This window comes from Myxocyprinus asiaticus, chromosome 33 (genome assembly GCF_019703515.2).
Source record: "Myxocyprinus asiaticus isolate MX2 ecotype Aquarium Trade chromosome 33, UBuf_Myxa_2, whole genome shotgun sequence".
Lineage (NCBI taxonomy): Eukaryota > Metazoa > Chordata > Actinopteri > Cypriniformes > Catostomidae > Myxocyprinus > Myxocyprinus asiaticus.
The window spans coordinates 1,346,981-1,363,309 of NC_059376.1; the positions used below are offsets into that span (position 1 = coordinate 1,346,981).

At 37.5% G+C, this 16,329-nt stretch overlaps 2 protein-coding genes across 3 annotated transcripts in view; both read left to right on the forward strand.

The window, feature by feature from the left end:
• The window catches only part of LOC127424035 (serine/threonine-protein kinase WNK2-like), a 119,049-nt gene extending 116,972 nt beyond the window's left edge, over positions 1–2,077 (forward strand). The window contains exon 28 of the mRNA XM_051668818.1: positions 1,590–2,077. Coding sequence (XP_051524778.1) covers positions 1,590–1,931 — 342 coding nt within the window. The 3' untranslated portion in view covers positions 1,932–2,077. The remainder of the gene's footprint in view (positions 1–1,589) is intronic.
• Positions 2,078–2,562: 485 nt separating this feature from the next.
• The window catches only part of LOC127424006 (peregrin-like), a 34,785-nt gene continuing 21,018 nt past the window's right edge, over positions 2,563–16,329 (forward strand). The window contains exons 1-3 of one of the 2 annotated variants that reach the window (XM_051668757.1): positions 2,563–3,011; positions 5,696–6,459; positions 13,847–14,036. In XM_051668757.1, the coding sequence (XP_051524717.1) occupies positions 5,741–6,459; positions 13,847–14,036 (909 nt within the window). In that variant the 5' untranslated portion in view covers positions 2,563–3,011; positions 5,696–5,740. Of the gene's footprint in view, positions 3,012–4,931; positions 5,072–5,695; positions 6,460–13,846; positions 14,037–16,329 lie in introns of those variants that run through there. The other variant, XM_051668758.1, reaches the window with a different exon arrangement.

Consider the following 16,329-nt stretch of genomic DNA (forward strand, 5'->3'; position numbering starts at 1 on the left):
TTAAGAATTGTTTTATGTCTTTTTGCACAATGGTAATTAAAAAATCACTACAAACATAAAACCTAGGGATGCACAATGTATCGGCCAATGAAATTTATCAGACAATTATAGACCAAATTAAAACCATCAGCAAATCAGTTTTAAGCATGAAAAAAACTATATGAAAAAACAATGGTTCATTTATAATTATCAACTTTGTAAAAACTCTGTGAATTCAAATGCACAGTCCAGAAACAATGATAGCCACAGAATGTAGAAGGGTTGGCACTCCTAAGAACATATAATATTTATTTTTATAAATATTATATAAATTTTATATTCATTCTCATTCTCACATTAATGAGGAAAAACTGTTAATACAGACGTGACAGTTGAGAGAGCGGCATTTAACTATACATGATAAGGTAAAACCATCCAAAACAAACTTTGACTTCTGAGACATCAGTATAGTATCCATTAAGGCTGCATTATTGATTGAGTTAAGATTGAAATCGCAGTATTGTCTTGCACAATTACTAAACTTAGCTTAAAAATCGACTTCATTCAGCGATTCAGTCAGTGCTTCTGTCAGCATTGTGTGAGCAAGCGGCACCCTCTAGTGGGGTGAATGGCATTATCCATTGAACCACAATAGAACTTAAAAGGACATTTTGTCCCTTTGGTAACTTTTTTTATTTTTTCTATGATGTGACTGACATTTTCGTGGAATTGCCCAACATATGCATGATATGATGTTTTACTAAAAACAGTTCTGTTGGGGGAGTCTGGGTAGTTCAGCGAGTAAAGACGCTGACTACCACCATCAGAGTCGAGAGTTCGAATCCAGGGTGTGCTGAGTGACTCCAGCCAGGCATTGGGAATTGGGCATTCCAAATTGGGGAGAAAAAGGGGAGGAAAAAAAAACAAAAACAGTTCTGTTGTTTTGAACTGCAAAAACAGAAGTGCAAAAATGTTTTAGATGTACAAAAAAAATATTTTTTTTCCCCCACCTCACTCATCATTATCATTATTTTTTCAAACTTTTTCAATATATATTTTTATCTTCTATGTATCTTTCAATGTGTCTCTCTTTAAATTTTTGGCCTGTTGTGTGTTCAACAGGTCCAATCCATGTTCAATGAAAATTATTTATTTTTAGAACAATAAAATGCTTTTGTGCCTCTTTGTACATTTTTAAAACCTAATTTCTGAGCAAAACAGTGATCTAATGACAAAATAAGGTGAGTGGCAAAATATGGGCATCGGCCAATAGTTTTTTGTTTAAATCGGTATCAGTATCGGCCCCAAATTTTCATATCGGTGGATCCTTGATAAACATAATAGCATTAATATTTTAATAATAATAATAATAATAAAAGTTATTAAAAATGTAAATGTATATAAGACATCCATTAAGGGCATGTGAATTTCATTACAATGAAAATCAATTGAAATAGTGCAGATGTACGCAAAAACACGTTTGGAGTGAACTCGCTTTTAGTGCCACAGAGCGGAACTTGCACCGTGGAACTTGTGCGATACGTGTAATGAACACTGTACAACCTGCCTGATCAGGTCATCTCCACCTCACGTTCTCTGTTTTCATATAGATAAGGGGCTCGATTCCTCAAGCAGCTGAGAAGTTTCATCTGCCCCTCTCGTGTCCACTGTCAGCAGCTCTGGGTCCCATTATGCCTCATGGCATCACCAGCAACCCCTCCCCCATCCTTCAGTGGGGCAGTTACCTGATGCCCACTACCCCCTTCCCTGGAATGATGCCAACCGCAGTGTATCCAAACCAGTGGTCCGGTTTGCCCAGTCCAGTGGGCATGTTTGCCACAGCTGGTTTGGTATCGTACCCTGGTATGTCCAGCCCAGCACTGCAGGCGTTTCCTTTGGTGGTCAAAAGTCCAGACAACCCAGTGTGCCCCAGCAAAGCCAGGACTGCATGAGAGCACCACCCTACAGGCCAGAAACTGCAACAAACACTGTTTAATGCGTAATGCTAATCAATGCAGCCGGATAATCATGCTAACTCTACCACAACTGGTTACCGACACAATCAGAAACTCATGCGCCAATGGCTGGAACAGAATTGAGTTTTATTGACTAGCTACCCGGTAAAATGTAAATTGCCGTGCTCAATTTATTTAATGCAAACTTGCTTCTAAAGGGGATTCCAAAATGTAAACCACCGTGTCAGAAGAAAAAAACATTTGCAAGTTGCTTTTCAAAGTTTTCAGTAGCTATTTACACAAATGTCCAGCATTTGAAACACTACCATTTCAGACCACAGGACAAATTCCCTCACAGCAACATATGAATTCAGGGGAAAAGTAGTGCCCTGATAAATGATATCGTTTTCCTTGAAAAGTGTGAATCAACTCAAGTTTCTTTGTAGCTGAGTTGAAATCTCTTTTGTAATGCAATAGCAATTTCTTTTCACATTTTTATCCTTTTTTTTTTTTTTTTTTCTGACCTGGTGGTTTACATTTTGGAATCCCCTTTAGAAGCAAGTTTGCATTAAATAAATTGAGCATGGCAATTTTAATTTTACCGTGTAGCTACTCAATAAAACTCAATTCTGTTCCAGCCATTGGCGCATGAGTTTCTGATTGATCACAAGCACCTTCATAAGCAATACCACACTAGTGTACTGTACCAAAATGTACTATGTATGTTTCAACGGTATTTACAAATGCAAACAGCTTGTGTGTTTACAGAGAGATCATGCGATGTACATTGAATGCCATCAAAAGCATCTCAGATCCCATAACACATCATTATGAATGACTGATGAAATGTATTTTGGTGCATTTTATGTGCATGTATGTGAGTGTGCTCTTGCAGAAAAGCCTAAGTGTGCCACCTTGCTTCAGTGCAGTGAAACGTAGTGACTAGATCCAGTTTTGATTTCAGGAATTCAGGATTGAGAAACCTCAGAATGTAGCAGCATGTCAAATGCAGGACTGACGTGTCGAGAAAGTTCCCCGCATGCAGTTCAACCTCCTGCACAAAACACAGCTGTTACGGTGAGAAGTTGAGGAGAACTTAATGTGAGAATTGAGTTACTATTTTTATTAAGCTACGATTTAATTTACCTTGCATAGCTACTGATTTTTTTGTTCGGCTCTGTTATGACCACTTGCACAGTTTTGACGTTCATTTCATTTCTTTTAGGAGTGCATTGCAATCATTCGTTTTGACTTATTTATTGTATACAAGTTTTTTCTCTCTCTTAAAATCTTATAATAAATCCTGAGTGATCCAGAAAATGCAAGCATTAAATATTAACCCATAGAAATACATACACCACAATGTGCAAATCAGTGTCAGTAGCCAAAATACACAATCCAACATATACTTTACAATTTTATTTCTGTGTTTAAGTGAATCATTGTTGTGTTCATTTAGAATCAGTAGTCTTTATCAGAAATGTACATTTGAATTGGTTTTAAAGTGGAGTATACAGTAACTAGCAGCCTGTTTCCTCCACATTAATATCGAATCCTGTCATATTCTTCTCCAGATGTTGATCACTTTGAAACCTTTTGTTTTCATTTAGTACATCACCTTTGAATGGCTTCGGCCTGCACAAGCTGTGAATTGTACAGTCCTGTTGTATTTTATGTATGTTTGGTTTCAATGCATCATCTACTATAATGTACATGTATTATTCTCTCAATTCAGTTTGAATTGGATCTTTGTACAGGATGTTATGCAGAATGATCTGCTATGCTTCCAGTAAGGAAGAGACTTCTGATATTAAATGTGTTCTCGCTGTTTAATGCTAAAACATCTGGCAATAATTCCAGGACTTTGCCGTGTCTGGACTAAATTGATTTTTCATTTTTCTGCATTGGCACTCTGTGAATGAACAATGCTGATGTACACTCTTCTCTGCTTTATTCTGTTTAAACCCAAACAAACTGCACTTACAACACAAAGACTGTGAGTTTCATTAAAAATAAATGCATATTTTGTGCATAATAGCTACTGTTTTTGTCATTTTTAATAGACACTGACATTCTAAGCAGAGCTCTTGAGATATAAATACTATATGGTATAAATTCTAAACATGCAATATGCATATTGCAATAATTACACGACATTAAAAAGGCTACATAATAAATGTGTTGTCAAAAACAAACTCGTTTTTGCACATTTAATGAAAAACCATCATTCAAAACATGGTTTTATTATTCTCGTTGTTTTATATTTATGAATTTCAAGATAATGAACGCAGTTGAAAATATAATCGAAACTGATAATTTCTTCATGTTTTGGCACTCTTTGTACACCATAGACAACACTGGCCGCCCGCGAATTTCCGAACCGTATGGTGTCAAGGGGAGTCATGTATATTCATGAGTAAAGCAGAAAAAGTGCTGCCTGATTGGTCGGATAAAGTATAACCCTGCCCCTTAACCTAACCCTAACAAATCAGGAAGCGCTTCACTCACAAATATGAATGCCCCATTGCAATGTAAATCAGCGCCCTCTGTAGGCCAGTACCGTCCACTGCACTCATGCGACACATTCACACACGCACTACACTCATGCTCAAATGCATATGATGTCCATTAAATGGTGGAGGAATGTTTTATTCTATGTGAACACACTAGATATTACGGCTCTACAGCACATTACTTCAACAAGTGTCCTGCAGCACTTGTTTTTCTACTTGCATTATGAATAGGAGCAGGCAGCAGCGGGCAACCATGTGAAACCCATCGGCTGATTCATCAGTTAGTGCAGCGTAAAAAGAAGTAGGGACATTTTAACCCAGAACATATAGGGATGTTTGGCAAGATTTACATTTTAAAGAAAAATATTCATAATTTAACCATATGTCACGAATTAGAATTATTCAGTCGTGCCAATATTTGTGAAATGCTAGTTTTCTATGATGGCGGATTGGCGAATGTGCCGCCGATGCTCGTGCCGTAGCTCCTTTTGTTCGTTTTTAGTTCCTGATGTGATGCAGAGTGTGTGATGATCTGAATTCACACACGATCCGTTAATAACACTCACATTTCTCGTCAGATCTGAATTAAACTCATCTCAGTGTCAGAGTGTGGAGTCTGGAGTAGTAAGTGTTTATCATGAACAACTGTGTGTGATGTTGTTTACGTATGATCACTCATTAGCTCATATCTCACATGTTTATTCTTTTAATATTTGTGGAGGGAAACACGAGTGTCATAATAACAGCAGGGTTTCTGGACATGTACTATGGTAACGCTAGACTTGATTCCTGTGAGTAGCGTGTAAATAACTTGATATATGGATGTGGAATAAGGTGACCAGATTTCTGAAATAAAAAACAGGGACATTTCTATTTCAGTGGTAAATATGTCATTGAAATTTCACATGTTACTGATCTATTATTTTAAAAAGGGGGACAATTCGGATGTTATGTATTTTGACCGGGGAACAAAAACGGAAACCGAAAAAGAACAATTGTAAGCAAAACATAACCGAAACACATTTCTTTGCCTGATTGCTTCTTGTGGATGAAGACCTTTTTAACAACTATGTATAATTACTACATGTGCTAATCCAGATACAAGGAAAACTTTATTAGTACATTTCTCATTTTATTGTTAGATATGACGCATTAATACAGATTTGATGCTGCCTAAAATTATAGTTAACTCTATATTCTGTTAAAAAGTATAATATTTGCACTCTTTTTTTTTTTTTGTCCTCACAGATGTAAGCTGGATCTTTTCCTGTCCCTGTAGTGTCGACAGACAGCATGGGGCTGGACTTTGACGTCAAGACGTTCTGCCACAACCTGCGGGCAACTAAACCCCCCTACGAGTGCCCGGTGGAAAGCTGCCGTAAAGTTTACAAAAGCTACAGCGGTATTGAGTACCACCTGTACCATTACGACCACGAAAACCCACCTCCGCCCCAGAGCACCCCTCAGAAGAAGCGAAAAGGTCGACCTCCACGGGCTTCCTTGATGGGGTCAGGCGATGGCCCTGATTCCAGTACTGGCTCTGGGATTACCGGGCAAGGGACGATGCCAGGTAGTCCGGCGGAGCACTCCGAACCCTCGCACTCACCCATGCGAGAGACAATGACCTACGGCGAGGCCCAGCGCATGGTGGAATTGGAGATCCGCGGGCGAGTCCATCGCATCAGCATCTTTGAAAACCTGGATGTGCTCTCGGAGGAGGACAGTGGAGCTGAAGACATCCCATCCTCTGGAATGGGCAGCTCAGCAGCATGTAACGGGGGCGGCAGTGACGGTGGGGGGATTGATAAGGACAGACCGGACACTTCTGCAACCAATGGGGAGAAAGGGCCTCAGAAAACAGGCAAACACAAGAGTAAAGAGAAGAAGAAGGACAGCAGCTCATATCATCACGTGAACACGAGCGGGCCGGCCGTCAAGCTGCCTGAGGTGGTGTTCAGAGAACTGGATCAGGACAGACCCGATGCCCCACCTCGACCCACATCTTACTACAGGTACAGTTCTGCTTGTGACCAGAAAACCTACACTTAATAAAATGTGCTGCTGTGTTGTTCCATGTCAAATCAACCAAATTTATTCCCTGGCTGACATTTTTGATTTTCATGGCATTTTTAGACTTGTAGCTCATTTCATTTCTTCCGAAACGGGCTCAGATTTTTACAGTGTTGCATTTTCTTCTTGGTTCGGTTCGCTTTCACAAGGCAACATTTCTAAATGAACAAAAACAGTGTCAATAAAAGTCACGTGAGCAAACGGTCCCATCATTGGTCAGAATGTTTGTGCGCTGTTCCAGGGTTTAGATCATGCATCAGTATACCGGTTACAGTGATATACCTGTAAAAAAACAAATGGTCAACTTTTCGACTGCTGGTTTATTTCACGCTTTCAACACGACGCCGCATGGTGCAAAATGTGTGTAGAGGTTGCACTGCAAATAAATGATATCCATCACTCTGTCTAAGTTAGGGTTATTTTTATCCATTATTTGTTGTTTTTGCATTGTTTCTGCATTGAGAACTGCCTGTTCTCACGGTCACATAGTGCACTTTTTCTCGTGCACACACACACAGCGGAAAGAGTAAAGCCACGTACAAAAAAGTTTTTTACCTGTCAAAGTTGCTGACTTAGCCCTACCTGAGTTCTGACGCTATACGAAAGAGAGAATCAGAATCAGCTTTATTGACTGTATACTTACACATACAAGTAATTGGTCTTGGTGACAGGAGCTTCCAGTACACAACAATACAATACAGCAACAAGACAGAGATAATAATAAGAAAAAAAAAAAAAAATAGAAATAGAAATAGAATAAAAATAAAAATTGGATAGAAAATAAAGTATATATAGAATACACAGTAAGACAAAATATACACTACCGGTCAAAAGTTTGGGGTCACTTGCCTGAAATGTTTCTCATGATCTTAAAAATCTTTTGATCTGAAGGCGTATGCTAAAATGTTTGAAATTAGTTTTGTAGACAAAAATATAATTGTGCCACCATATTAATTTATTTCATTATAAAACTAAAATTTAATAAAAAAAAAAAAAGTTTTTTAAATTGATGACTTGGACCAAATAATAAAGAAAAGCAGCCAATAAGTGCCCAACATAGATGGGAACTCCTTCAATACTGTTTAAAACGCATCCCAGGGTGATACCTCAAGAAGTTGGTTGAGAAAATGTCAAGAGTACATGTCTGCAAATTCTAGGCAAAGGGTGACTACTTTGAAGATGCTGAAATATAACACAGTTTTGATTTGTTTAGTCACAACATAATTCCCATAGTTCCATTTATGTTATTCCATAGTTTTGATGACTTTACTATTATTCTAAAATATGAAGAAAAAAATATATAATATAGAATAAGTGTTTCAAAACTTTTGACCAGTAGTGTGTGTATGTGTGTGTGTATGTATGTATATATATACACACAGTACTGTGCAAAAGTCTTAGGCACATAAGATGTTTCACAAAAGCATTTGTCTTAAGATGGTTATTTATATCTTCAGCTTTAGTGTGTCAATAGGAAATATAAATGTTACACTCCCAAATATTACTTTTGCAAATATAATAGACTAGAAGAACATGGAGCCCTGCAACAGATGTCATGGCCCCCACAAAGCCCCCCACTGAACATCGTGTCTGTCTGATATTACATATAGAGACAGAAGCAGTTGAGACAGCCTAAATAGATAGAAGAACTGTGGTGAATTCTCCAAGAATCATGGAACATCCTATCTGCCAACAACCAAAAAAAAACTGTGTCCAGGAGTACCTAGGAGAATTGGTGCTGTTTTAAAAGATGGTGACACCGAATATTGATTTAGCTTTTTTATGTTTATTGGACTTTGTATAACATTAAGTGATAAATGAAAACTATTTATGGCATTATTTTTGAAGACATCCTCACTATGCTACATTTTTCACAACTGCCTAAAACTTTTGCACAGTACTGTATATATATATATATATATATATATATATATATATATATATATATATGTATGTATGTATGTATGTATGTATGTATGTATACACACGTAGTGCAAGTACAAATCTGTTATATACAGTGCAAGGGAATGTAATGGCAGAAGATGCTGGATGTGTTGGATACATATAAAAAGACTAAACTGTGAACTGCACATTAATTATTGCTCAATGGGGCAGTTTTAACTGTTCATGAGATGGATAGCGTGAGGGAAAAAACTGTTCCTGTGCCTGATGGTTCTGGTGCTCAGAGCTCTGACGCGTCGGCCAGAAGGCAACAGTTCAAAAAGGTAGTGGGCAGGGTGAGTGGGATCCAGAGTGATTTTTCCAGCCCTTTTCCTCACTCTGGAAGTGTATAGTTCTTGAGGGGGGGGGGGGGGGGCGGGGGGGTTAACCAATAATCCTCTCAGCAGTACAAACTGTCCTTTGTAGTCTTCTGATATCTGATTTCGTAGCGAAGCGATTTGTCGGCACAACCAGCAGAGAACTTGGAGCAACTTAGAAAAACAATCGTACTAAAATTACCTCTGGAGTTATATACAACTCATATTTTAAACATGCAACTATATCTAATACAGTTGCCAAAAGGCTATATCCAGGTTTTGATTATGAATTACAGTGATGTGCTGACCCTCTTCTCCAAAGATCCATCAGGCATGTTCATGTTTTTATAGGGATATTGTTTGGTTCATTGGTCTGTTGGGTCAGATTGCATTCTCGCCACAAGCAAACCGCTCCAGACTTCATTTGCAATCAGTCCGAGACCACCTCGTCCAGGTAGCCTTGAACCGATGGTTGTGGTGCTGATCCGAGTGCGATTGCCATATTCATATCGGAATTGTGCAAAATTCTGAATTTTAGAATTAACTCTCTTTCAATTCATGAGTTGGAATTGGAATTGAATTGGCTATGCCCCACAGGAAGTTGAATCGGAATTTGAATTGGAATGATAGGAAGTGGAATTTACTGAATTGCAATTCAAAGCAGTCACTGTAAAAACAGACAAAACAGTCACTACTTGGACTAGTCCAAGACACATTTTGTGATAAATAATTATGTTATTATTTTTGACCATTTTGCCTATTTATTCCCTAATAGGTGGAATTATATAACTTTAAAAAATAAATAAATAAATAAAATAAAGTTAAAATTAAAACAGTGATGTGTTTGTACAACTGCAATTAGGTTTGCATTGATTTTTAAGCTGAATTAATGTACTTTAAAGTAAATTAACTGAACTTAAAATGTCAACCTGCCATGACTTTTAAATAATTAGTTGAGTGTATTAATTATTAATTTTTACATATGTAACAATGACATATTTAAATTAAGTAACTTTAAGCAGATTTTTTAAAACTCTGTGAACTTTAATTACACGATTTTAAACTGTTCCATATTCTGAGTATCTCATGTACATTCCTGTAAATGTATATTAGGAAACGATGCGCTTGCTGTCTTCAACCAATAATATAAAATCTTTACTCATTACACAAAGAGGGGAAAAAAACATGAGGTATTTTAAAATGGCACGCACAGATCTCAGTACTTGGTACATGAAACACAACAAGAGTAACAATCAACAAATTGAGCATCTTATTAGAGAAACAAACTCATCCTGATGTCACAAAATCAACAACAACAATGTAAATAAAACTATGCAAATGACCAAAAAATGCAACCATAATATTCATGCCCAAGTGCATGCTGGGAAGAGATTGAATGGGACTGAACCACAAACATTTTGTGATTTCTTCTATTTTTGTGTATTTTTAATACTAAATTGTTTTAGATCTTCAAGCGAGATATAACATAAATCAAAGGCAACCTGAGTAAACACAAAATACAGTTTTCAAATATATATATAGATTTATTATTGAAGCAAAATAGTTTTGCAACACCTATATCACCCATGTTAAAAACGAACTGCCCCCTTAAACTTAATAGCTGGTTGTGCCACCATTAGCAGCAACAATCAGTCTTTCACAATGCTGTGGTGGAATTTTGGCCCACTCTTCTTTGTAGAACTGCTTTAGTTCAGCCACATTGGAGGGTTTTCGAGCATGAACCGCCCATTTAAGGTCCTGCCACAACATCTCAATTGGGTTCAAGTCAGGACTTTGACTAGGCCACTCCAAAACTTTAATTTAGCTTCTATTGAGCCATTCAGAGGTGGACTTACTCCTATGCTTTGGATCATTGTCATGCTGCATAATCTAGTTGCATTTGAGCTTCAACTCACGGACTGATGACCGGACGCTCTCCTTTAGGATTTTCTGGTAGAGAGCAGAATTCCCAAGTTTGTGATCTCTACGATTTACGTTGTCTGACACCCAGACACTTTTAGGGCAGAAAAAGCATAATAAGAAAATCAGTTGAGTTCAGGATCTTTGGACCCAAAATGATACGTTCCACAGCTTTACAGATGTACTTTTCTGAAATCCAAACGCTAGATACTGACTGAACATGTTTCGCTTATACTCTCGAAAATCAGAATATTGACATTGTTTTTATGTGGACAAATAAAGATACATTTCTAATTTAAAGATTATTTGTATTTCAGACCTTTGTTTTGAAAAGTTTTCAAAACAAACCAGAATCTAAAAGGATATTAAGATATCTTTAATACTTTTGGATAGAGGTGGGCGATATACTGGTAGACATGATGAAGCGGTACAAGTGTGGCAACCAGTATACATTTTGGATTATTGTCTGTATCGTGGTTAGCATTGTGGTAAGGTTGATTACCACGGGTTTTTTTTTGTTTGTTTGTTTTTTAAAACTCTGACTATGTCAAGTTCCAAATAAAGAGAAAATTATATAAGAGGAAGTAGTTTTCATTTCTAAACTATTTAATTAAATGACTGGATTTTTCAAAAATAGGCATTATAATATGGTTATTATATAAACCATTTTAATTAATTTTGTTTGTGTGTGAAAAAATGTAACTATATTGTGATGTATATCGTTATTGTGATATAAAATGAGTGATATCGTGATGTAAGATTTTGGTCATATCACCCGCGCTCTCTCCCATCATTGGCATATACAGGGTTTTTCCTGGGTCAAAAATGGTCTTTGGTGGTGGCTGACGTATGCGTTGCAAGTTTTTTTTTTTTTTTTTTTTTTTTTTTTTTTTTTTACATAATTGCAATAAATATTTAAGATATGTTGTTGCTTTTCATGTTTGTAATGAATATTATAATTTTTTGTTTTATCATCTGAGCATCTAGAAACTTCTGAAGTCAACCATTTTTGTACTTGAAGGTGTGGTGGGAAATCAGACCTAAGCCGCTTTTCCACCATCGGGCTGAACAGTTCTCATCGCAAAACCAGAATTTGTTACCGTTCTGTGCCGATTCGGGCCACTTGGCACGGTTACACTTTCATTTTCCACTGTGGTGCTGTGAAGTCAGTAGAATGTATGTAACAGATCTGTGTAAGAGCAGACCAATCCTCATTGGAGCGAGTGCATTATGGAGGATGATGGCATATTCCAGTTTTTAGGACTGCTTTTTTCCCCTGGTTTTACTCCGCTAACAAACAGCTAAGACACGGACCATGTCACAAAAAGGAAAGTAAAGAGAAAGAGACGAGAGGTTTACCATCATTTGCTGAAGCACGTGCCGAACCGAACCGTGCTCCAGTGGAAATGCTGAAGCAAAAATCTATTAAAGTTTACTGTGGTAAATGTTAGTAAGGGTGTGTAGATGTGAAAGGTCTTGTTATTGATGCTGGTCCAGGTGTTTCTCTTTCCCTCGTCAGTGCTGTTCAGAATGTCTGAATGTGCTGTAGCCATTTGAAATGCTTGAATTGCTCCATAGCGCTTTAAAATAGAAAACTCTCATGTAGAATTCAAATGGGTCACATGAGGCTTATGCGCCATGATATCGAGGCAAGCCCAGTTTAATCGTGGATGTGTTCTGCTCTGCTCTATCCTGTCACCAGAGCTCACATATCGAGTGAAGCCCAGTTTACACATGCACACGTGTTCCAGTATACAGTAGTAGGATAGAGAAGAGCGCATCACTTGCACGAGAGATTCTCGATGGATTCCGCGAATTGCAAGTGATACCAGCCTTCAGTTACCCCGCACACATCCACGTTCCACATAAGAAGCATATTTAGCACTTATTCATCATGCTTTCAGCGCCTTATATAATCATATTTGCTTCGGAGGCCAGAAATTTTGCTCTGACGGCTGCCGAAAAATGTTCAATGCAGGAAAAACCCTGATATAATGCAACAGGAGGTGCTGAAGTCAACTGATTTGAGTAATAGATCTACCTATCTCTGTGTACAAATAAAAATATCACACTGACACCTTCATAAGGGTGTTTCTTGACCTGTAATGTTGCTCCAAAATCACTGGTGAAAATTGTCATTTTGACCCTCCACTCCAAAATAATGGATTACTTGGTAAATATTGATCCATGGCATTTCATATTTTGTTTTTCACCATAAATTGTTTGTTTCAGTCAGAAAAAATAATCACAAATGATGTTTTGAGCCAGGAATCTCTGGTTGAGTTTACACAGAATGATGATCTAAATATAGGGGGGATTAATAAATGCAGTCAGTTTTACTCTGTTTAATTTTTTTAATATTCAAAATATGGCAAGTTAATTGTGAAGTAATTTGTTCGCCACTAGGGTCACCAAAAAGATTGACTATTTTCAAGCATTTTTTTTTTTCTGAAAAATCCTCTTGTCTTTCATTGGTTGGCAAGAAGGTAGTCCCGCCCTAAACTCACACCATTGGTTGAGCCAATGTTAGAAATGTGTGTTTGTCTGTACACTTTTGAGGAAAATCTGCCTACAAGTGACAGTTTGAGCATGTTTAAAGTCATTGACTCTGTTTACTTTCCTAATACATGTTTCTGATTCATCATTACGCACCATTCCAAAGAAAAAGTTTGGTCTTCAATGCAATAACTTGCTCTGTCTCTGAAAGAACTTTCCTCTTCGGTTGACATCACTTAGGCCAGAAATAATGTTATCCAGTAGTCAAATAACTATTTATTCATTGGTTGTCTTATGGTACTGTTGTAGGTAATGCAGCCTCTCTGAAATCTTGTCAATACTTAATGCAGTAATTTAATGCTGGTTAACATAATAAAGCTTATGGCAATAATAATGATAGATGTGAAAAAAACATTGCCATTTAAGATACAAGGAGATGCTTTGGAGGGTGAATTTGACCGTCAGCCACCACGTCTTGGTCAAACAACCTCCCCGAAAATGTGTGCCAGCAGTGTTTTAGGAGGGGAGTAGTCCTCCATAATGCACTGCAAACTCATGTTCACCTCTGACTCTGGTATCTGGTATGGAACACCAACTCATTATGGAAGTAAAATGTCTTGTGAACACTGTTTAATGGTCCTTGACCTCCTGTCAGGTACATTGATAAGTCTGCTGAGGAGTTGGATGAAGAGGTGGAGTACGATATCGATGAGGAAGACTACATCTGGCTGGACATCATGAACGACAGGCGTCGAGCTGAAGGTGTGGCACCCATCCCACAGGAGGTGTTTGAGTATCTGATGGATCGACTGGAGAAAGAGTCTTACTTTGAGAGCCACAACAAGGTGAGATCAGTGCCTTACTCAGTCTGATGAGTGCTGTTTATAAAGTCAAGCGTCGCTTATACTGTTATACTTAAACCATCAAGCTTGTTGAGAGGTCTGCTGTTACTTTATTAGCAATTCGATTTTTTACCTGATGAATGATCAAATGGGTTATAAGAAATTCTCTAAGACTTACATTGAAGGTGGGACCTTAATCATACAGAATAGCAATTATTATTATTATGTATGTGGTAAAATGTACAGATATGCAATAAAAACATATCACTCGTCATCTATTTAAACATTTCGAACGTGTACTCTTGCTCCGTAGTCGAATGCTCAACCACACGTACAGCCATTGACTTATTATACTTCAGGAATGTTGTAGCATGGGATAACGGCACCATTCATTTAATGCATATTGATGTTTTTTTTTTTTTTTTAGTATGGCTAACAGTCAAATTATGAATTATCACACTGTATTTTCGTTTTGATTTTCAGGAAGGTGGTGCGATTAATTAATTCCTAGTATGAAGCGACGGTTTCCATTTATTGAAAAAAGCCGACATTCTAGAATTTATTCAGTTATATTATGCCAATGTTAAAGGGGTCATGGAAAATCAAACGTACCATGATATCTTGACATATGAGTTCATAGCATTATAAAAACATACTGTAAATTTCAGAACCGAAAACTTCTTCGTTAGTCCAAAAAAAGGCTTTATTGAAACCAAGGTGCCAAAATGGCTTGTTCCCTACTTCCTCCTCACTAATACATCATAGTGAGGTATTACATCAGCACAGGCCAGCCTCTGCATAAACAGATCAACGCCTGCTTTATCGTCGACACTGCTTAGGCAACGCCCACCGGTCTTGCAGTTAGAGCGGTGAGATTATTTTTGGAGCAACAGGAGGTGTCACAATGGCCATGAAGATGTCAAGATGCAGTGCCAGGTTGTGGGAAACTAGATTTCTTGCATTTGCTTCACAAGGATCCCAACATTAAGAAAGAGTGGCTGACGTTTATTTTTAACGATCGCGTCGGTAAGAGCGTGTTTGTTTGCTCGCTTCATTTTACCGATGATTCTTTCACAAAAGACACAGTTCGAAGCAGGCTTTGCAGAGACACTTAAATTAAAAGTTGATGCAGTGCCAACTATATTGGACCCAACAAACAAGTGAGTATCCGTGGTAATTGTTTTGCTTCGTATGTTACAGACTGTTAGATGTGTACTGAGTATTTGATTTGATCCTAGTGATTTTAGATGCTCGTGTATTAGTTTTAATGCACAGGGATCTCTAAGCAGCATATATTTTCTTGTTCTGTTGGCATGATGGCACAACTGCCACAGATGCACTTAGAGTATTGATATCAATATATTTAGACAATCTCTTTCCTTTTTTAATGAAAACATGACTCATTGTAATGAACAACGTATGCATTTGTCACTGCACTGAATATATGATGAAAGATGATTATATGATGAACGACAGTGCATCGATAAACACCGATAAGTTTTATCCTGTATACGTTTACATGTTGCACGGTAAGTGTATCCTTTCACAGTTATAAATGTGATAGCACCATGTATTTACACTTTATTTGGGACTGTCATACGGTACTCAGCATTTGTAAAACACGGAAATGTTTCACCGTTGGAAAATACCCCAACTATGGAGAGAGCTCGATTGCTGGTGGAACAAATAGAGCATTTGAATTAGAGGCACAAAAACTGGATAAAAAATGACCAATTATTCCTAAATTATGACTACTTTTAATGAAAAAAATCACACTGACAATATAAGTGGACCTCAAGGAACATTATAAAATAAATAAAAAATCCAATTCATGACACTTTTAAATTCATGAGCTATAGCTTTAATGCTACCATCAATTCACTGCATTGTTTGATCTCAATTTATAAAACTACATAATAATGTAAATAATAATAATAAGGTTAACAGTGTTAGTAAAAGTAACAACTCTTTCTTCACACTTATAAAAGGGGTAAAAAGTATCTCCACCTGGCCGTGATTTTGAGGTGAGTTCCATTTGTGACTTGGCGTGTACTGCGGTGGTACACGTGTGCGGTAAGGGTTATTTTGGTCTGGTACCTACTGTATCTTGAGACCAGAGTATTGCAGAGACTTGTAGATTGGATCTTTTGACTTGGGCCAATAAGTAACCACTTATAAACAACCTAGCAACTGCATGGCAACGCCCAAGCACGGCATGGCAATGTGCCAAAAAACCCTCAGAACTCTGTAGTAACCTGAGGGCAACACGCTGACAACAGCACCACAAAAATGAGGG